A 22,091-nucleotide genomic window follows, 5' to 3' on the forward strand; every position below is an offset into this window, starting at 1 on the left:
AGCTTGGAAAGGCCCTGAAATCCGCACAGCCGGAGGTCATCTCGTAACGCCTGCAGGAATCTGCACAGCGAGAGTCACCATTAACGGCCGTATTTATCCTACAGACTTCGTAGTCCTACAGCGTCGCTCGAGAGATGTCATCCTTGGCATGGACTTCTTATGCCTCCATGGTGCTGTCATCAACCTAAAAACAAAGTCGACAACGTTATCCACAGAAGAAGCACTACCGCCGCGCACGCCGTCAGGACACCATGCCTTGAATGTGCTGGAAGAACAAGTCACCATTCCGCCTCGCTCAAGCGTCATTATTTCAGTCGGCGCTCCTAAATCACCTGACTTGGAAGGCGTCGTTGAAGGCAGTCAGCATCTGTTGGTCACCCGAAATATTTGCGTCGCAAGAGGAATTGCAGAGCTGCGAGGAGGCAAAGCAACGGTTATGCTCACGAATTTCAGCAATGAGTACAAACATGTGAACAAAGGAACAACGGTCGCATACATCGAAGAAATTGTCGAAGCCACCAGTGCTTTCGCCCTCGCCGATTCTGAGGAACCTGCTCAGAGGAACCAAGCCCCTCATATAGCTTTCGACGTCAATCCCAAACTTCCGAACGATAAGCAAGAACAGCTCAAGGCCCTGCTCCTGCAATACGAAGATTGCTTTTCGTCGTCATCGAAAATGCGGCAGACCCCAATCACGAAACATCGCATCATAACCGAAGAAAATGCCAGACCACTCCGTCAGAGTCCGTACAGGGTTTCGACGCGAGAACGTGAGGCCATGAAAAGACAAGTTGATGAAATGCTGCGGGATGGCATTATCCAGCCGTCCAAGAGTCCATGGGCATCCCCCGTGGTGTTAGTGAAGAAAAAAGATGGGACCCTACGTTTCTGCGTCGATTATCGCCGCCTGAACAAAATCACAAAAAAGGACGTGTATCCTCTCCCACGAATAGACGACGCACTTGATCGGCTCCATAACGCCAAGTACTTTTCGTCAATGGACCTCAAGACTGGCTATTGGCAAATCGAAGTCGACGAAAGAGACCGAGAGAAGACGGCGTTTATAACACCGGACGGCCTCTTCGAGTTTAAGGTGATGCCCTTCGGCCTTTGCTCAGCGCCTGCAACTTTTCAACGCGTTATGGATACAGTACTGGCAGGATTGAAGTGGCAGACTTGCCTTGTGTACTTGGACGATGTCGTCGTGTTTTCCTCGAGTTTCGACGAGCATCTTCGGCGCCTTGAAGCTGTACTTCAAGCAATCAAGACTTCCGGACTCACACTGAAGCCAGAAAAGTGCAGATTTGCGTATGAGGAGCTCTTGTTCCTGGGGCACGTTATCAGCAAGTCTGGAGTTCGTCCCGATCCACGGAAAACAGCCGCCATCGCCGACTTCCCGCCGCCCACTGACAAGAAAGCAGTGCGCCGATTTCTGGGCCTGTGTGCCTATTATAGGCGGTTCGTGAAAAACTTCGCCCGCATCGCCGATCCTCTCACTAACCTTACCAAGGCCGGCGTGGAGTTTAAGTGGGAAACGCCGCAGGAACACGCTTTCCAGGAGCTAAAACATCGCCTCCAGACGCCTCCGTTACTTGCCCATTTCGACGAATTCGCCGAGACAGAAATACATACTGACGCAAGCAGCGTAGGTCTTGGCGCCGTTCTTGTGCAGAGGGCTGACGGACTTGAAAGGGTTATTAGTTACGCCAGCCGATCGCTATCCAAAGCAGAAGCAAATTATTCCACAACAGAAAAGGAGTGCCTCGCCATCATCTGGGCTACGTCGAAATTTCGCCCCTACCTCTACGGCAGGCCCTTCAAAGTTGTGAGCGACCACCACGCATTGTGTTGGCTAGCCACCTTGAAGGACCCTTCAGGTCGCCTCGCACGATGGAGCCTGAGACTTCAAGAATATGACATTACTGTCATTTACAAGTCTGGCAAAAAACACTCCGACGCCGACTGTCTCTCTCGTGCGCCTGTCGACCAACCGCTACCCGACGACCCGGATGACGAGTACTTCTTAGGAACGATAACTACCGACGACTTCGCTGAACGACAGAGGGCCGACCCGGAACTTAAGGCCCTAATAGAATACCTCGAAGGCAGGACCGCCGAAGTCCCGAAGGTATTCAAGCGCGCACTTGCGTCGTTCTTTCTACGGAACGGTCTTCTACAAAAGAAAAACTTTTCACCGCTTCGAGCTAAGTACCTCCTTGTGGTGCCTTCAGCTCTGCGACCAGAACTCCTGCAGGCCCTGCACGACGATCCGACTGCAGGGCACCTCGGTGTTTCTCGCACGCTCGCGAGGATACAAGAAAGGTACTACTGGCCACGTCTTACCACCGACGTCACCCGTTATGTGAGAACATGCCGGGACTGTCAGCGACGCAAGACACCGCCGACAAGGACAGCGGGACTTCTGCAGCCAATTGATCCATCTTGCCGACCTTTCCAGCAGATTGGTATGGACCTACTGGGGCCGTTCCCGACGTCGGCTTTCGGAAACAAGTGGATCGTGGTAGCTACCGACTACCTCACCCGCTACGCCGAAACAAAAGCCCTGCCAAAAGGCAGTGCATCCGATGTAGCTAAGTTCTTCGTCGAAAATATCGTCCTACGTCACGGCGCCCCGGAGGTCCTTATCACCGACAGAGGAACGGCATTCACTGCCGACTTAACTCAAGCGATCTTGGCATACAGCCAAACAAACCACCGCCGGACGACAGCGTACCACCCACAGACCAACGGCCTCACCGAGCGGCTTAACAAGACGATCGCCGACATGCTGTCAATGTACGTCGATGTCGAACACAAGACGTGGGACGCCATTCTTCCGTATGTGACCTTCGCATACAACACGCCGGTGCAGGAGACGACGCAGATATCTCCATACAAATTGGTCTACGGAAGGAGCCCGGCAACGACGCTCGATGCCATGTTACCCAACGTCACCGACGAAGAAAACCTCGATGTGAGCGAGTACCTTCATTGAGCCGAAGAAGCCCGACAACTTGCGCGTCTCCGTATCAAGAATCAACAGACGACCGACAGCCACCGTTACAACCTTCGACGACGCTTCGTGGAATACCAGCCCGGTGAACGTGTTTGGGTGTGGACGCCAATACGCCGACGTGGACTAAGTGAAAAGCTTCTGCGACGGTACTTCGGACCGTACAAGGTGGTTCGACGTCTCGGCCCACTTGATTACGAGGTTGTCCCCGACGGCATCACGAACTCTCAACGACGCCGATCGCGACCTGAAGTCGTCCATGTCGCGCGCCTCAAGCCGTTTCATGCGCGTTAACAAACTGAACCAGTGTTTTTTTTTTTGTTGTATCGGAATTTATTCATTGTACTTTCTTGCATTATTATTGTACTTCCATCTTTAGTTAAAGCATCGGGACGATGCCTTTTTCAGAGGGGGGCAATGCCACGTCCCATTTCCCAAGTTTTTGTTATCGTCCCAAAACACCGCACGATTCTTAGCGCAAACCGCGCCTGCAGTTTTCTAGAAGGTTCCGGACTGTAGTGGATCATTTCGATAAGATCACGCCCACTGTGCGAACGTTACAGATTGTTCTGGAAGCTACGCCACCGCCAGCGATAACGCTAGAACATTCGACGGCAAGAGTATAAATGCCGACGCGCTTCGCCGCTTGTCAGTTGTTGATCGAAGGCCGACGCTCCGTTCGCCGCTATCAGTCCGAGACTGCTATCTTTGCGAGACTGCTGCTGTAATTGGACTTTCCGTTTACCGGGCACAGGTTCGCCCAAATAAACAGTTAAACCCCAACCAAAGTCTCCTGTCTTCGGCCACGTCACGACCCCGTGACAATATTCAAGGCACAGTAAGTGATTTTCTTATCTGGTAGATTGGCATTGTGCATAGAAAGCAGTACCGATTGGGGTCTTAAATCAATGACTCAGCTGTGTGTAGTATGGGAATTTATGCATAAAATGACGTCCCTTGAACAAAGCAGCCGAATCACAAAGCTCACCGAATACAAGGTCTGTCAGAAAAGTATCCGACCTTTGGTGGAAGAAAAAAAAAACTGGCATAGTTGGAGCTGGCACGCTTGCTGACATGAAGGTAAAGCTATTCCTACTCTTGCAGACTTTTGCTGCCATTTGGACGGAAACTGCTCATCAGCCATACGGTGAGCATACGGTTCACCTATGCACTACCAACCCAGCTTTGGATCCATCACGCGAAGTCCCGTCCGCTGAAGCATTTTCATCGCTGGACGAGGAATACTGCAATGCTCGCTGGGACGTTAGCGTTGACAATTTAGTCGGCAACTGTTACGTTTGTGGAATACCACGTGACCCAGAACTGGCGTATATATTAACGCGCCACCTTCCCTGTGTGGGAATGGAAGCTGGCACGCTTGCCGACATAAAGCTAAAGCTATTCCTACTCTTGCAGGCTTTTGCTGCCTTTTGGACGAAAACTGCCCATCAGCTATACGGTGGACGTACGGTTCACCTATGCACTGCCAACCCAGCTTTGGATCTATCACGCGAAGTGCCGTTAGCTGAAGCATTTTCATCGCTGGACAATGGATACGGCAATGCTCCCTGGGACGCTAGCGTTGACGATTTCGTTGGTGGCTGTTACGTGTGTGGAATACCATGTGATCCAGAACTGGCGTATATATCAGTGCGACATCTTTACTGCGTGGGAATGGGAGCAGGCACGCTTGCCGACATGAAGCTAATGCTATTCCTACTCTTGCAGGTTAGTACTATTCGTATGCTCGATGATCAAAATTCCTGAAGAAATTGTAGCATTGCCAGCTGCACCAATAAAGGCATGTGTTCCGTGTACTGCGTGCTCTAGATTTAATAGGAAAAGTTTTCATTTCATTTTGAGCCGAGTGCTATATTTTGCTCTTCTTTTGTTGCTTTCTGGAGACATTGAGCTCAGTCCTCGGCCTTTCGTTAAAGGTGAAATGGATTATTTGAAGAATTCGCATGATGCTATTATGACTAAGTTAAAGAATACAGATGCCAGAATAACTAACAGGGATACTAAGATGGCTGAAATCAAGAGCAAGCTAGAGGCGACTCAGGGCCACATAGACACCGTTATGAAATTGGTAGAAGAGCAAGCCACCGTAATTAAGGATCGAACTCATCAAGTGAAAGGTCTGCAAAAGAAAAACAATGATCTTGAGAACAGAAGCCACAGAATGAATCTTGTGTTTCGAATTAATCTTGTGTTTTATGGCGTAGATGATAATGACCAGCATGAAACTTCGGAACAGTCGGAAGCGCTGATAAAAGGCATCTGTACTGCACAACTGAGATATGACCTGATGACAATTCAAAGGGCACATCCTGTAGACCATTTTAATGAGCGGAGAAAACGACCAATTACTGTGAACTTTTCATTCCAGAAAGAAAAAGAGGCCGTTTTGAAAAAATCTAGCAATTTCAAAGGTACATCGTACAGCGTTGACCAGGGTTTTACTTTTGAAACGTGTAGTTTGCGCCAAGAAACTTGGGAATACGGTAAAGTGAAAAAGGCAGATAAAGAGGACCAGGTTAAGCTAAAAGCTGATAAACTGATTATAAATTGCAAAGTATTTACATGGGACGATGAAAAGGATGAAGTCGTCGCCTTGACTAAATGTAGACAAAAAATGTTGTAACCTATGCTTAACGTGGTCTAATTATTGTAGTAGTGAATTGTTGAAGTGTAATAAATAAAATAGATGTGTTCGCCAGCTTGGTTGAGTTTCTAAAGGCAGACATCGTGTTCGGTACAGAATCTTGGCGCAACGCGGCTATCACTGGTAGCGAGGTGTTTCTGCACAACTACACTGCCTTTCGCAAAGATAGGCCGAGTTTCGGCGGCGGTGTTTTCTTGTTGGTTCATTCATCACTTTCATCCTCTGCGCTTGACATCGAGAATGACGCAATAGAGTCGGTTTGGTGTACTGTCACACTAGGTAACAGGTTTTCTTTCGTGGCTGGGACATTTTATCGGCCGCCCAGTGCAAATTTAAGTGTATTAGAAACTTAGATGATATCATTTTAAAGGTATGTGACCACGCCATATTGTTAGCTGGTGATTTTAATTTACTCGATCTCAACTGGAAAGATGATTCATGCGACGTGTTGCATGCCAGTCGTAGTATTCTTGAAATTGAAAACATTATTGATACTTTTGGGTTGATACAGTACGTCTTGGAACTCACGAGACTTAAGTATAGTGGTTGCAGCCGCTTTGCTTGCCAGCATATTGTCGCGGGTTATAAATGACAGGGGGTTTATTTAAAAACACGGACAGTAGGACTTGTAGAGACGCTCTCAGAGAAGGCCGCTAAGATTGTCGTCTTTTTCACTCTGCTGCGCTGCGCCTCTCGAGCAAATCCGCGTTCTTCGTTGTCGTCACTATCTCGCCGCTAAATGCAGCTATGCACGAAGCATTACCCTCCCGCCAGAGTGAGCGTCGTCCCGACGCTCAACAGGTAGAGATGCGGCCATCGAGTGTTTACATCACTGAGAGTGGTAAAGTTTCATGCGGACCACGTGCACTGTCTCAGGCAGATGCTGGCGACGTTTGGAACAGGAGGAGGCGTCGGGCACGACTTCGTACGTCACGTCGCTAAGACGACGCAGAACCTTGTAAGGTCCGAAGTATCGGCGTAGAAGTTTCTCTGAGAGGCCTCGTCGTCGTACAGGAAACCAAACCCAGACTCTATCTCCTGGTTGATAAATGACGAATCGATGGCGAAGGTTGTACCGTTGGGCGTCAAGTTGCTGCTGGTTCATTATTCTGACGCGGGCAAGCTGCCTTGCTTCTTCGGCGTGCTCAGTGAAGTCTGCGGCGTCTGTCTCTGAATCATTGCAATCGTAAGGCAGCATGGCGTCAAGCATTGTTGTAACTTCTCTGCCATGAATTAGTGCGAACGGCGTCATTTTTGTTGTTTCCTGGCGCGCCGTATTATACGCGAATGTGATGTACGGCAATATTCGGTCCCAATTCTTGTGTTCTACGTCGACGTACATGCAAAGCATGTCAGCGATTGTCTTGTTAAGTCTTTCTGTAAGCCCATTAGTTTGTGGGTGGTAAGCTGTCGTCTTCCTATGCGCTGTGCCACTGAGCGTAAGCACAGTGCGCAAAAGCTCGGCTGTAAATGCGGTACCTTTGTCTGTTATGACGACAGCTGGAGCACCATGTCTCAGAACAATGTTCTCAATGAAGAACTGAGCCGCTTCAGGTGCAGTGCCACTCGCGATTGCCTTGGTCTCCGCGTATCGGGTGAGGTAGTCCGTCGCCACTATAACCCATTTGTTGCCGCTGTCCGATGTTGGGAATGGGCCCAGCAGATCCATTCCGATTTGAGAAAACGGGGTTTCTGGCACGGGCACAGGATGTAATAGCCCAGCGGGTTTGACAGGTGGTACCTTGCGCCGCTGACAGTCAGTGCATGTTCGGACGTAATGTTTAACCTCTGCTGCGATTCTTGGCCAATAATATTTTTCTTTGATGCGTGTCAGTGTTCTTGTGAAACCGAGGTGGCCCGCAGTGGCTTCGTCATGGCAGGCTTGTAAAATTTCGCTGCGGAGAGCTCCAGGAACTACCAGCAGATAGCTTCTACCTGTTGATGAAAAGTTCTTTTTGTACAGAATTCCGTCCCGCAAACAGAATGACGATAAGTTCTTCGAAAACACTCTTGGTGCATTGGCGGCTCGTCCGTTCAAGAATTCTATAAGTGAGTTGAGCTCCCGATCATCTTGTTGTTTCCGAGAAATGATAGCTGCATCAACAACTCCTAAAAAACCTGGGAAATCATCATCCTCTATAGCCGGTGATTCAAACGGTGACCTTGACAAACAGTCCGCGTCTAAGTGTTGCCTTCCGGACTTGTAAACTACGGCCATGTCGTACTCTTGGAGCCGTAAGCTCCATCGTGCTAAACGTCCAGATGGGTCTTTCATGTTGGTCAACCAACAAAGAGAGTGATGGTCGCTTACGACTTGGAAAGCGCGGCCATATAAGTACGGGCGGAACTTCGCAACTGCCCAAACGACGGCCAGACACTCCTTCTCCGTTGTTGAGTAGTTGGACTCGGCGCGTGTCAACGTTCTGCTAGCGTAGGCAACCACTCTCTCCACACCATCTTGGCATTGGACAAGAACAGCACCTAGGCCCACATTGCTGGCGTCTGTATGGATGGCTGTTGGTGCATTCTCGTCGAAGTGAGCGAGGACAGGTGGAGTTTGTAGACGCTGTCGCAGCTCGTTGAATGAAGCTTCTTGCTCTTCACCCCATACAAATGCGATGTCTTCCCTTGTAAGGCGGATGAGTGGAGAGGCGATGTGTGCAAAGCCTGCTATAAATCGCCGGTAGTAGGCGCAGAGACCCAGAAAACGCCTGACCACTTTCTTATCAACAGGCCTTGCGAACTTTGCGACGGCTGCTGTTTTATCTGGGTCAGGCTTCACACCTTCGCGACTGATTACGAGTCCCAGGAACTGGAGTTCTTCGAAGCCGAAGTGACATTTTTCCGGTTTGAGTGTGAGTCCAGCGGACCGTATGGCTTGAAGGACTGACAGTAGCCGCTTTAGATGCTCTTCAAACGTGGCCGAAAAAACGATCACGTCGTCGAGGTACACAAGGCATGTTTTCCATTTCAGGCCGGACAGAATGGTATCCATTAGTCTCTGAAACGTGGCTGGGGCTGAGCATAGACCGAAAGGGAGGACTTTGAATTCATAAAGCCCGTCTGGCGTCACGAAGGCGGTCTTTTCTCGGTCGCGCTCATCTACTTCTATCTGCCAGTATCCACTTTTAAGGTCCATTGACGAGAAGTAGCGTGCATGCCGTAGCCTGTCCAAAGAGTCATCGATTCGTGGTAATGGATAAACATCCTTTTTTGTAACATGGTTCAGCTTACGATAATCGACGCAGAAACGCAAGCTGCCGTCTTTCTTTTTCACGAGTACCACTGGCGATGCCCAAGGACTTTTTGATGGTTGGATAACGTCATCCTCTAGCATCTTCTTGACTTGCTGCTGGATTACCTCACGTTCTTTCTGAGCGACGCGATAAGGGTTCTGTCGGATCGGTCTTGCTGTGTCTTCCGTAGTTATACGATGCTTAGTCAGAGGCGTTCGACCCACTCGTGATGTCGATGAGAAGCAGTCCTTGAACTGGTCGAGCAGCTCCATAAGACGGCATCTTTCAGTCGGTGTTAGACTCGGACCGATATCAACTGGTGGTGTATGTGGAGGTGATTGAGCTGTGGCTTCCCCTTGCATTAGAAGACAGTCGTGAGAGTAGTCCAGCTCTTCGAGGTACGCCACAGCCGTGCCTTTACCGATGTGCCGGCGCTCATTCGTGAAGTTGGTCAGAAGCACGTCTGCGCGCCCATCCACTAAGCTGACAATACCGCGAGCGATGGCGATGCCTTGGTGAAAAAGAAGGTCAGTGATGCGTTCGACTATGGCGTCTTCATTACAGTGCACGGCGCAACACACGGAAACAAGACTACATGACAGTGGTGGCACGCAGACGTCGTCGTCGACCACACGTAACACTCTGGGTTCTTGGTCTGGATCAGTGGTCACAGACTTGTTAGCGGCGAATGTGATCACACCGTCGCGTATGTTGACCACAGCACCGTACTCTCTTAAGAAGTCCATTCCCAGAATCATAGGTTTGCATACGATACTTCTGGAGCCAATGGACGACGCACAGCGTCTGCATAGGTATACGAGTTTGGACGGTGCGGTGGAGCGGAATATTGCTGAGGAGAGGCAAACGCTTGTCGAAGTTCATGGCGAACTATTTCAGCGACGGAGGCTACCGTGGACTCCTGCTGCGGGGGCGCCTGTGACTGCAATGTGTATTTTGCGTTCTCCTTCGCGATCTCCTCACGCACGATCTGTCTAATCAGGTGGCGTAGAGCAAACTCGTCGTTTGCGGTAAGTGCGGTGGCGCCTGCAGCTGCGCCGGTGGCCGGGCGATCAGACTGTCGGTACCGTTGCTGTAGCGCACGCTCTATTGCGGTGGCCTCCCTGGTGAACTCGTCCACTGTTGTCGGCGGATTGCGCACAAGACCAACAAATAGCTGCTCTTTGACGCCCCTCATGAAATGGGTTAGCTTTCGAGCCTCGGGCATGTTGGGGTCCGCGCGGTGGCACAGGCGCACCATATCCTCAGCAAACGTGGCGACGCTTTCATGCAGCTGTTGGGTGCGTCCTTCAAGAAGGCGTTGTGCGTTTCGCGTCGGTCCGCGTTACCGAAGGTGTCAAGAAACTGACGACATAACTCCTCTCATGTCGTCAATGTTGCCTCCCGGTTGATAAACCATGTCTTCGCGCCGTCTTCAAGGGCGAAGTATACGTGGAAGAGCTTTCCATCGAGACTCCAGTAGTTCGATTTAGCTACCCGTTCGAACTGCTCAAACCAGTCTTGTGCATCTTCGTTCGGCCGGCCATGAAATGGTTCAGGAATGCGCATATTCTGGACCGTCACTTGTGCAGGACTCCTTGCCATTTCTTGAGTAGGGGTGGTTGTCGGAAGTGTTGCTCCCTTTAAAAGGCCAAATTCTGGTTCAAGACCTTGAAGGCGACGGCTTGAGCGGTGCACAGGCGTCTCCACGCGTGGCTGTCTCGTAGGGCTGGACTCGGGGCTTCTCACAGGGGTGCTGATCATGAGGTGGTAGTACCCAGCACCTCCACCAGTGTCGCGGGTTATAAATGACAGGGGTTTATTTAAAAACACGGACAGTAGGACTTGTAGAGACGCTCTCAGAGAAGGCCGCTAAGATTGTCGTCTTCTTCACTCTGCTGCGCTGCGCCTCTCGAGCAAATCCGCGTTCTTCGTTGTCGTCACTATCTCGCCGCTAAATGCAGCTATGCACGCGGCAATATCCTGAAACATATCCCCTGATCGGAGATCTAGATGCTCTCGGTAGCAATTCCAATCAATTACTTTGCAGGATTTAGCTACCATTAAATGGTAGCCAGGAACATTGATGAATATAGGGTAATGATCACTGCCCATTGTGTCTGGAGCTGTGCAACACGCGAGTTGAACGACGCATCTAAAAGTTAATTCGAGCGCGAACACACGACACGATCACGCTCACACCCAGGCATGAAACATCACTTGAATGCAAAGTCAAGTCAATAATACTTGCACAAGCTCGGGGCCTAAAGAATGTTATATTGCCGTCATTTGCAATGCATAAGTCTAGCTTATCAACAGCACTTTCTGGACAACGTCCACGTGCATCCGAACTCTTGTCCCCCCATGACATGTGATGTGCATTGAAATCACCAAAAATGATGCGTGGAGCTGGGCAACGATGGCACAGATCTTCAAAAAACTTTTCGATGGAAATTTTCTTCTAAGGTGACACATACACCGATGCAATGCTGACTTTGCGGTTTTCTATCTGTGCCCTGATCAAAGAAACTTTTATAACATCTGTGCACAAGTCCGCCACATTGAGTGCTACTTGTGGTACCTCTCTTCGTATTTACACAGCGGCGCTTCCATTTGGGAAAGTCGTTACGGTGGTGTTCTTGTGAGTAACATATCTAGTGATTGATCTTTGTCTCGATAATCCGGCCTCCGACAGAACCAAGATCGGAATTTGATATTCTCTCAAAAACAAGTGTAGTCCATTCATGAGAGAAGCAATACCGGCACAATTCTACTGCATTATGAAAGGCACTTTTCGGCGATTTAACCTGCACTGAGGCTTGGCCTTCGGCATCCTACTGCTGGTTGTGCCCGAGACAACAAACACCACTGATTCTAGAGCCAGCATGGCCTGCAGCATGGTCTTCGCAGTACTTGGTGGCATTGTCGCTAGGTGAGAGCGTAGAGCGGCCAACAGAACACGAACAATTTTCGCAGTGTCATGGATATCTTTTTCATGTCCCTTTGTCTTCGGCTCAAGTTCTTGTTGCTCGGTATTCTGGCATAGATAGCTTGTGTTGAAATGTTCTGAGTGGACTCAGTTGGCCTGGCTCCTTGTTTTGCTTGACTCGCATTGCCCGGTGTTTTCAGGAAGCATTCTTCTGATTTCACCTCACGTACATTTTTTGGACTAGTTGATAATCTGTCTTTCATCAAAGGAGGAAAATCCTCAAGGGATTGAGCAACTGACAGGGCAGTAGTTGGTGTAGTTGGTTTAGGCCCCATAAAAAAGGCTTTTCGTCTATGCTGCGCACTCACTCGGAATTGGCACCCACTATAACTGGCGGGATGGTCACTATTGCAATTGGCGTATTTAAAGTCCGTCTTGCAAGTTTCGAAGTCATGTGGACCTTCACACCTTTGCATCGCAGCTCTCCTTTGCAGAATTTCGCCACGTGACCAAAATGTTGACATTTAAAGCACCTCAATGGTGGCTCCGTCCATTCAGCGATTTCATGTCCATTGAAGCCAAGGTTAAAAGTCAGAGGTCGCTCTTTGTTTGTAGTAAACGCAAGTACCACCGCGTCCGTGGGTCTAACTTTCCGCTCATTCCACTCATTGGCATCATGTGTGTCAGAGGTCGCTCTTTGTTTGTAGTAAACCCAAGTACCACCGCGTCCGTGGGTCTAACTTTCTGCTCATTCCACTCATTGGCATCATATGTGTCCTCAAGTTTAACGCATTTAGGCATTACAGAACGAACATCGAAGTGCTTGTCTATAACTCGATGTCATGCGGTGCTTGTTTGCACTTAAGGGGGGACGCGGCCTTTGAAAACCGAAAAATCGCGAAAATTCGATTTTTGGCAAACCACATATTCATCCAGTATGTGTCATAAACTACCTTTTCTGTAAATATCAACGTCTAATTCGTCGCAAAACCATTTGAAATAAAGTTTAGAACATGCCGCGGCGGCCCTCGAGCGGCGCCCGAGCGCTCAAAATACCCCAACTTGGCGTGATCGCAGTTTCTCGACCGCTCGACGGAGCGCCGCCATTTTGGTGTTGTTTTGTTTGTGAATTCTTGCTCTTTCTTTCCCCGCCACCTGCGTCACCAGCGGCAGCGCAGGAGAGGAGCAAGCCGCTCATGATTGGAGGGCTCGCGAGAGCTTTCAAGTTTTCCACGGCTGAGGCGCGCAGCTGGGATTGGGCGAAGCGCGCGCTCCCCAAGGATGCGGGGGAGCCCGCGACTGCCATTGGCTGCTGCGCGCGATGACGTAGCACTCTTGCACATAATGCAGCCGATGCGGCCGCTCGTCTGCTGCTCCTCCGTCCGGCGTCTTTGTGTTCCGCTTGCTTCCGTGTATCGTTGCAGCCGTTCGCATACTCTCCACGTTTCAACTGTCTTCGAAACGATTTTCAACCGTCTTTACGAGACGATTTTCAACCGTCTATACGAGACCGTTGTTGGGTTCGCTCACGATGCGCCCAACGAAAAAGAAGACGCTACAATCGTTCGGTGCAAGCAAGCGAGCTATGAAGCTTGTCCGCGCGGCGAGGCTCTCCGCTCGCACGTGCGCCGACGGTGATCGCGCCGACGGTACCTGTGGGGCAGCTTCTGCTTCATCTACGCAAGAGAGTGGTCGCATCGACGCGCCTAGCAACGGGACTCCTGCTCCGCCGGTGCAAGAATTTGTCGTTACAAGTGCACCTAATGTCTCGTGCTCATCGACAGTGGCTTCCGCATCTTCTCTTTCATCGGCCTCGAGTGCGATCGCGTCGTCAACAGTGCATTTGCGAACAAGTTTCCTGACTTGCGAGGAGAAAGAGGCGGCGGATCAACAACGCGCTGCTGTGCAAAGAGAACTTGGCGCTATGCCAGCGACGGAGCGGAAATTTCAGGCAATGGAGCGCGATCATGAAGCTGCCACCGCTACAAGTGAAGGCGAAAAATTTTTTCCTTGTGCAAATGGATGCCCTAGGCGACTCGCTATCTCGGACCCCGTGCCACCGGTGCACCGCGATTGGGATGAAGGTACGAGGAGGCACCCAACTTGGACTTGCTGCAAAGCTTGGCTAGTATGCTTGCATTGTGGAGTAGTTTCAAGCTCATGGAGTTCATCTCGTCAGGATGACACAAAGGCCTTTGATGTGAATGTAAGAGCCATTATGGCAACAAAACAAATAGGCAAGGGACAAACAGCTCTCAACGACTTTTGGGCAGCGATGAACGTGTCCCATCGTGGCCTCCATCACAAGACCTTTCAGAAGCACCTGAAGAAATTCAGGGAACCGCAGACACAGTGCATAGAAAATTTCTATGCAGAATCTGCTTCTGCTGTAAAAGCCACTTACAAAGAAATGGATCAATATTTCACCAGGGATATAACAGTTTGTTATGATGGAACATGGCACAAGCGTGGGCACACATCCCATATTGGAGTCGGGGCAATTATCGAATACCATACGGGCCTTGTCTTGGACGCCGTTGTTCTGTCTAATCAGTGCTTTGGTTGCCAAGTAGGGCCAAAGCCTGGAGACGCAGATTATGCATGCTGGCTGGAGAATCATGTGTGCCAGAAAAACACCGACTCTAAATCAGGGAGAATGGAGGTTGAGGCAGCTATCATCCTCTTTTCATGCTCACTGTCGAAGCACAACCTCCGTTACACAACGCTCGTGTCTAATGGAGATAGTGCCACCTTCTCTGCCCTTTTACAAGAAAATGTTTATGGACTGGTCCCCATTTCAAAAGAGGAATGCCTGAACCACGTTCAGAAGAGGATGGGGACTGCACTTCGCAACCTTGTGCAGAAAAGTGACAAGGCTTTGGGAGGGAAGGGCAGGCTGACAAAGGCCCTCATCGACAAGTTGACAGATTATTATGGCTGGGCCCTGCGGAACAATTCCGATGATGTGGCTGCAATGCGGCGGGCAGTGATGGCATCGTACCACCATGTGACGTCGACGGATGAGGAGCCGCACCACGACTTGTGCCCAGAGGGTGCAGACTCCTGGTGTCGTCACAATGCCAGCAAGATTACCAGTGTTCCACCTCCGAAGCATTCGTACAAGCTGCCATGCTATGTTGCAGATGCACTTCTACCCATTTATGAGAGGCTCTCACAGGCTTCTCTTCTGCAACGCTGCCAGGGAGCAAAGACGCAGAATGCATCAGAGTCCTTTCACTCTGTGTTGTAGTCCCTCATGCCCAAAGAGCAGCATGCGTCACTGATTGCTGTGGAGACAGCACTGCATGATGCAGTGCTAAGATAGAATGCTGGCTGCTACAGGGCCACCCAAGAGCTAGCTTCATCAGTGGGGCTAACACCTGGCCACCTGGCCATTCAACGGGCAGCCGAGAAAGATTCTCTGCGCTTGAAAAAGGCTAAGAAGCGATCCCTAAAGAAGATGGAAAGGCGGCAAAGAAAGAGAGTGCCAAAGGAGAGTGCAAAAACTTTCAAACGTCGTTTTCTCAAAATGACTTTTTTGGCTAGTGAGGCTGCTTATTCCAGCCATATCTCTGGAACCACTCATTGGATTTCCATAAGTCTTTTTTATTATGTACACGAATAAATTTCTGAGGGGGTGACAAGCCCATTTTTTCAATATATTGTGTGTGTTATTTATTATATTTAATCAAAATTTGATTGATAATATCCTAATCACGAACACAAAGTTTGATGGTCTGCTAAAACTTTTCAGCAAGGATATTCAAAAAAAGTGCTCTGTTACCCCCTGGAGTATCAATCTGGGAATCATCATAGTTAATTTCACAGTTCCAGCACCTTTTGAAAGTTCTCCAGGCCTGGAATAAGAGAACCATGTGCACTACCCTGATATTCTGCTGTAACTTGAAAACCAGTGAACATAGGTTGATGAAATTTTGTAGTTCTTCTAATGCTTTTGCTATAAGTCTATCCTGAAAATTTCATTAAGATATCTCAATAAACAAAAAAGTTGGTATCCGATGGTAGCCTCCCTCCTTAAAGTGCCAGTTCTGGTTCGCCAAAATAACAAACCTATTTCGCATTGTACGTGCAGTTCGTTTTGATGAGCTTCCTACTTTTCTGAAGCGAGGTTGGATTGAAGGTAAAAGCTTGCCAGGCCCGTGAGTTTCAGGAAACCGTGCCTCAAAACCAACAAAAGCGGAGGGTCTATGCAGTTGGCTTGCGGATGGCTCGCTTTGTACTACCCATTTATGGCCGGCACGTCGATGGGGGCATTGGTGGCGGCGTTTTTCGCACCGCCTCTTGGGCAGAGCCTGATGTCTATACCTAAGGAAATCATGGTTAACATCGCAAATATGGCTGCATTTTGCGGGGGCTATGAAAAAGCAGTACGCGGTTATTGCATCAATAACTTTTTTTAATTACTTAGGTAGTCGGAGAGGGAGGGAGGGTCTTTATTTCAGATTTTGTAGTATATAGGGTGCGTATGCAGCAGGAATCACTTGAAGAACAGCGGGTGCGGCAGTTGAATGCTATAAGCTCGTCCCTTTTTGTTGGTTTTGTTGGTTTGATCTCGAATATAGGTCGAGATTCTTCAGTCATGAATATAGGTTGATAACTGATCATGAAGAACATTTTCGGAAAGAAGGTTGACCTATATTCGATTTTTTTTTTCTTTATTCATGAAATACCCCGCAGCACCCGAGGGCGTTATAGCGGGGGGGGGGGGGGGGTTACATCATCGTACGCACACAAAATACATCAATAACTGAAATACACCTTTGTTCACACTCATATTACAGTTATTTTCACACATAAATACAACTTCGTTCAGCCTACAGCACGGGATTACAGCATTGAATAAAATACATCTTCATTTGCACTATGTACTTGCTTTTCAGTTAGCTTATTTCACTGTTTAATTGTTCTAGGAAAAAATGAATTGGCATACATGTTCGCTTTAGCTTAGTATTCGAGGATCTCGCAACTAAGATTAAAACGTTTTGATATCTAATGAGGTTTGTGAAGGCAAATGTCTCTATTAATTCCAGTTTTATTATTGTAAATCAAATAAAAAAACTTCAATCTCTGTTTATGGCGGTGGTCAGAAATACACTCCCATTCTAGCTCAGCCTCCATTGCAGTGGAGCTCTCCCACCTTCCATACCGTCCCAAGAAGACGAACCTAGCAGTGCGAGTCCGAATTTATTCAAGAGCAGCAATGAAGGTTATCTCAGCGAGGTACCACACAACACAACCGTATTCCAAGATAGGTCTGATACAAGTAGCGTATGCCATGCGTTTTAATTTCACATGCGGACATCGCAGGTTTCTTTGAATAAGATTTAAGGCCTTACCAGCTTTCGCTATGAGACTGCCTACCTGGGGCCTCCATGAATACTCAGATGTTAGTAGCATACCTAGATACTTATATGTACAATCTCGTTTGAACTGTACGATGTTCAGATGATGCCCTGACTGAAATGGTTTCATCTTTTAGTAAATGAAATATGTTCACACTTTGTTATACTCAAATTCATTTTCCATTCGATACACCAGCTATGAATCGGGGTAAGTCTTTCTGAAGTTCTTTTGCATCGTTGGGATCGAAAATTTTTTCTGTACACAACAGATTCATCTGTAAACAACCGTATAGAAAATGAAATTCCTGCAGAGATATTGTTGACATAAACTAAAAATAATAGCGGACCCATAACGGGGCCCTGTGGGACCCCTGAGGTAAGATCTGCATATTCGAAGCATTTTCTATTTAGTTGTACTGTTTCTCTTTTTTTGAAAAAGATAGTGTTCTATCCATTTTAACACAGTCTTATCAATGTTCAGGTTGGCACTTTTAAACAGTAAGAGTGAATGTGACACCGTCTCGAAGGCTTTCCGAAAATCTAGGAACACACCGTCAGCTTGTCCTACAGTATCTACACCGGATATTACATCGTGATAAAATTTTACTTATTGTGTTGTGCAAGACAGCCCTCTGCGAAATCCATGCTGCTCGTTGATTAGAGCCTTATGCTTGTTTAAATTATTTATTATTTCTTTGTATAAAGTATGTTCGAGTGTTTTGCACAGAATAGACGTAAGCGATAGTGGTCTATAGTTACCAACGTCTTTTTTTGGAACCACTCTTATGTATTCGTACCACGTGCACAGTTTTCCAGCCTTGTGGTAGGCTACCTATCTCTAAAGATTTTTCAGAAATTGCAAAAAGGTACATAGAAATTGGCCCCACACAATGCTTGAGTACGCACGGAGAAATTCCATCTGGACCACTAGATTTACGCTCATCAACAACCTGCAACAATTTTTAATTTCGTTAACACTGTTCTCGATTGATTTGTGGGGTTTAACGTCCCAAAACCACCATTTGATTATGAGAGACGCCGTAGTGGAGGGCTCCGGAAATTTTGACCACCTGGGGTTCTTTAACGTGCACCCAAATCTGAGTACACGGGCCTACAACATTTCCGCCTCCATCGGAAATGCAGCCGCCGCAGCCGGGAATCGAACCCGCGACCTGCGGGTCAGCAGCCGAGTACCTTAGCCACTAGACCACCGCGGCGGGGCGTTAACACTGTTCTCAACAAGAAGCATAAGTGAAATGCTTATGATAATTGGTCGATAATCACAGCTGTGTTTGGGTAAGAATATTGAGTGGAAAAAGTTGTTTAGACATGTAGCTTGATCTCCGTCATCCATAATTGGCTTGCCATTGTAATTCAACTCCTGTATACCAAAGTAATCTGAGCCACACTGAGTTAAGTACTTCTCAAACATTTTAGGATTTGATTTCATTTTGCTGCTCTGCTTAGTGAAGTAATCACCTTGAGCTTTTTCTATCTTTAGCTTATATATGTGGGTAATTGACTTCAGTTTTCTTAAGTGAGTTACTGATTTGCTTTTCTTGAATGTGCAGAACGCCCTCTTCCTTTTGTTGATAAGTTTTAATATGGGTGCTGTTACCCATGGCTGTTTGTGCTTTTTTAGCTGTGAAGAATCAACACTAGCGATATGTGTATTCGTTAACTGAGATAATATAGTCTTGAATTTGTCCCACATATTATGCACGTTACTTTCCTCAAAAAGGCACTCGAAAACAGGGAACGAATTACGAAGTTTTTCAGAAATGGCATCGAAGTCGCCTTTCTCGTAAAAGTAGATTCTTCTACTTGTAGGTAGCTTCGCACACACTTTTCTCTTTTTTGTACAAGTAACAACAGCAAGATGGTCACTATTTCCTGGAATCACAGTCAGCAAGATGGTCACTAATTCTTAGAATCACAGTCACGTTACTTATGAAATTCGGTGCGTTACAAAACAGCAAGTCTAACACAGCGTCATTGCAAGTAGGGGCGGTAACGTACTGCGTCAAACCAAACGTTTCGACGACATTTTTCATCGCAAGGTTGTTGTGCCCACTCAAACCTATACGTGAACCATTACACCAAGAAAAGTCAGGCAGATTAAAATCACCCCCGAGAAGTATCGTTTGGCTGACGCTTCAGAAAGAATTTCATATAATGTTCGCATTATGCTAATATCTGAGCTCGGCGAGCGATAAACCACTCCGACCAAGTACTTGAAGTTATCCGGCAGGATAATCTTGCTCAATACAGACTCCAGTGCGTCACACTTATAATCAAGTTCCATTGAATGCAAAGAGGAGCAGACAAGCAAGAAGACGCCACCGCCTGCTGTGGGCCTATCTTTGCGATAGACGACGTAATTTTGCGGAAACATCTCACTATCAGCAATCGAGGGCTTCAACCGAGATTCTGTGACAAGGACTATGTCAGCGTTGTGGGGTCTCGAAATGGCGAGCGAACGCCATGCCACGCTCTTGGAGTGAACAGACATGTGGAGCGAGCGCCACTGTGCTCTTGGAGAGAATCGACACTGCAGACGCGGTCGATACAAACTAAACAACACCATGCATTTATTTAACTAATTTACAACGACAATATCGTCCGCCGAATCGATACATCAATCGTTATCAACAATCTAGGACATCCGTACGCATTATTAGCATACACTCTATAAGAAACACACAATGCATGACACAGTACCACACCCAAGGCGGCGGCGCCAACGCTTGACTTACCACCAGGGCCCCCGACGCGCGGGCCACGGTACCACGCGCCGAGGACCCACGCTAGAGACAACCGTTCGCAACAACCGCCACGCGCCGTAGAGACTCGCTCAACTCTCGCCCGCCACCAAGGCCTGCCTTCCGCCAGAGGTCACTGCTGGTGCTGCCACTGTAACAACCATGATGATGATAGTGGTACTCAACGCGAACACAATGTCATCTATTGCCCGGCGGTTGTAACTCGAAATGTGGCTTTTGGGCGAGACACCTGCACCAGGCAGTGCAAACAACTTTACAGAGAGTGTCAGCACCCTCGCAGCATTGACACCTTTAAGTAAGCCCGAGAGCTCAGCAGCTTTATTAACTTCGCTTTGGCAGTTCACAATAACTGCGACAAGTTCTTGACTTTGGTATTTCTCTTTTTTTCTAGTTTGTTATTGCCTACCTACTGGGACGACCTCTTCTTTTTCTTCATCCCACCTGAAAGCCCTGCCGTTAATGATCAGTTTGTCAAAATTTACTTTCACTTTATTGTTCTTATCTTCTCTTTTTGTCTTGCCACAGCTTATTTCTGACACTTGTTGTCTCAGGTGAGTAATCCTCGCTTATGCTATACTGGAAATTCTTGAATCTATTGGCATTAAGAAGCACTGCCTGGCGTTCTTTGTACAATGAGAATTTAACGATAATTGGTCTCTTCTTATTCTCATTATAGCGTTTTAAGCGATGTGCTTCTTCCACAGATTCAAGTTTCATTCTAAGGCTCGTCTTGCAAATATTCTTTTTTATAGCTTCGGATTCATCCCAGGATTCTGAGGTTTTATCATCAACGCCATAAAAAACATGATTTTTCTGGTGACTTCTGTTTTCGAGGTCATCTGTTTTCTTCTGCATATCTTTCACCTGTTGCATGAGTTGCTGTATTATAACTGCCTGTTCTATTACAGTCTTTGTGATGTCCCTTATCTGGTTCTGAGTTTGGCTAAGATTATCTTTCACTTCCATAAGTATGTTCTCATTTTTTTACCTAGATTCAATGCCACTTAACTTTAAAATTGAAATTTCCTGCCCACGTTGCAAACTTTTCAGCACTTGCATCTCCTTAGTCTTAGAAAGCCCTGGGTTCAATTCAACATCCCCCGGGAATATTAACAACAAAATCACATACAACACTCTGTTAGAAAATAATCTAAATATGTAGCGACGTATGTATCATGCATCCATGGGTTTTTTTAACGTGCACTTGGCAACGTGGGAGGAGCCGGCAATGCATCTACAAGTCTCCGCGATTGAGAAGGGTAGTAATTACTAACCTGCACCGGCAACAGTTTCATTAGCGTCATGTCGGCCAATCTGCAGTCTCCAAATCCCACGAAGCCGTCGGGCTGAGCGTCTATATACGCATGATCGGCACCACGTGAGTTCTATTGGCCCAAGTCAATTGGTTGGTCCTCCCTGATCCATCATCTGTGGCTCGAACCGCACATGCCTCCGACGACAGATGATGACCCATGCACACGTGTGGACGATAGTCGAGATACTGTAGACGCTATCCAGGGAACAGACAAAAAAGGCTGTGCCCCCGCGTTCCGCTGCATCGAAATGGACCATAGAAAACAGGAACAAAGGTACCTGCACCAGCAACAGTTGCATTAGCGTCATGTCGGCAAATGTGCCGGCTCCAAAGACGGTACCTCAGCATAAGCCAACATGTAACAACTGTCGACTGCTCACCACTTCTACAGAAAACCTAAGTTTCCTTCTGCAAGCACCATCACATCAACAACTGCAGCTACAGCACCAAAGTGGACAAAATGAAGTGCTCCAATGGAAACTGAAATGCTCGGCAAAGAAATGAATTTACATTGACAACGCACTTGCGCTTAAAGAAAATCGCCAGAAGTGTCGCCTACAACAGAAAAGACAAAAAATATCCAAGTCATATCAGCAGAAAGGAACGCCAAGGATTTTTCTCTACATGAGACTTCAAAACTGAGCACGCAATTAAACTAATTGAGGAAGAACCACAGAAAATAATGAAAGAGATGGGAAGCCACTATTTGTACAACACAGGAACTAAGACACCATCCCATCAGCCTTGACCATCACTCATGCAAACTGGAAACACACCGTCTGTTCCCGCC

At 47.8% G+C, this 22,091-nt stretch overlaps 1 protein-coding gene across 3 annotated transcripts in view; it reads left to right on the forward strand.

Moving 5' to 3' along the window:
* LOC119173540 (NADH dehydrogenase [ubiquinone] 1 alpha subcomplex assembly factor 4) overlaps positions 1-22,091 on the forward strand; it is a 35,388-nt gene that overhangs the window by 7,201 nt on the left and 6,096 nt on the right. For 2 of the 3 annotated variants that reach the window (XM_075896459.1, XM_037424347.2), the window contains exon 3: positions 4,430-4,741. The exons of the other annotated variant lie outside the window; for it this stretch is intronic. In XM_075896459.1, coding sequence (XP_075752574.1) covers positions 4,430-4,741 — 312 coding nt within the window. The remainder of the gene's footprint in view (positions 1-4,429; positions 4,742-22,091) is intronic. 3 annotated transcript variants of the gene reach the window in all.

Source organism: Rhipicephalus microplus, chromosome 5 (genome assembly GCF_043290135.1).
Source record: "Rhipicephalus microplus isolate Deutch F79 chromosome 5, USDA_Rmic, whole genome shotgun sequence".
In the NCBI taxonomy this organism is placed as follows: Eukaryota; Metazoa; Arthropoda; class Arachnida; order Ixodida; family Ixodidae; genus Rhipicephalus; species Rhipicephalus microplus.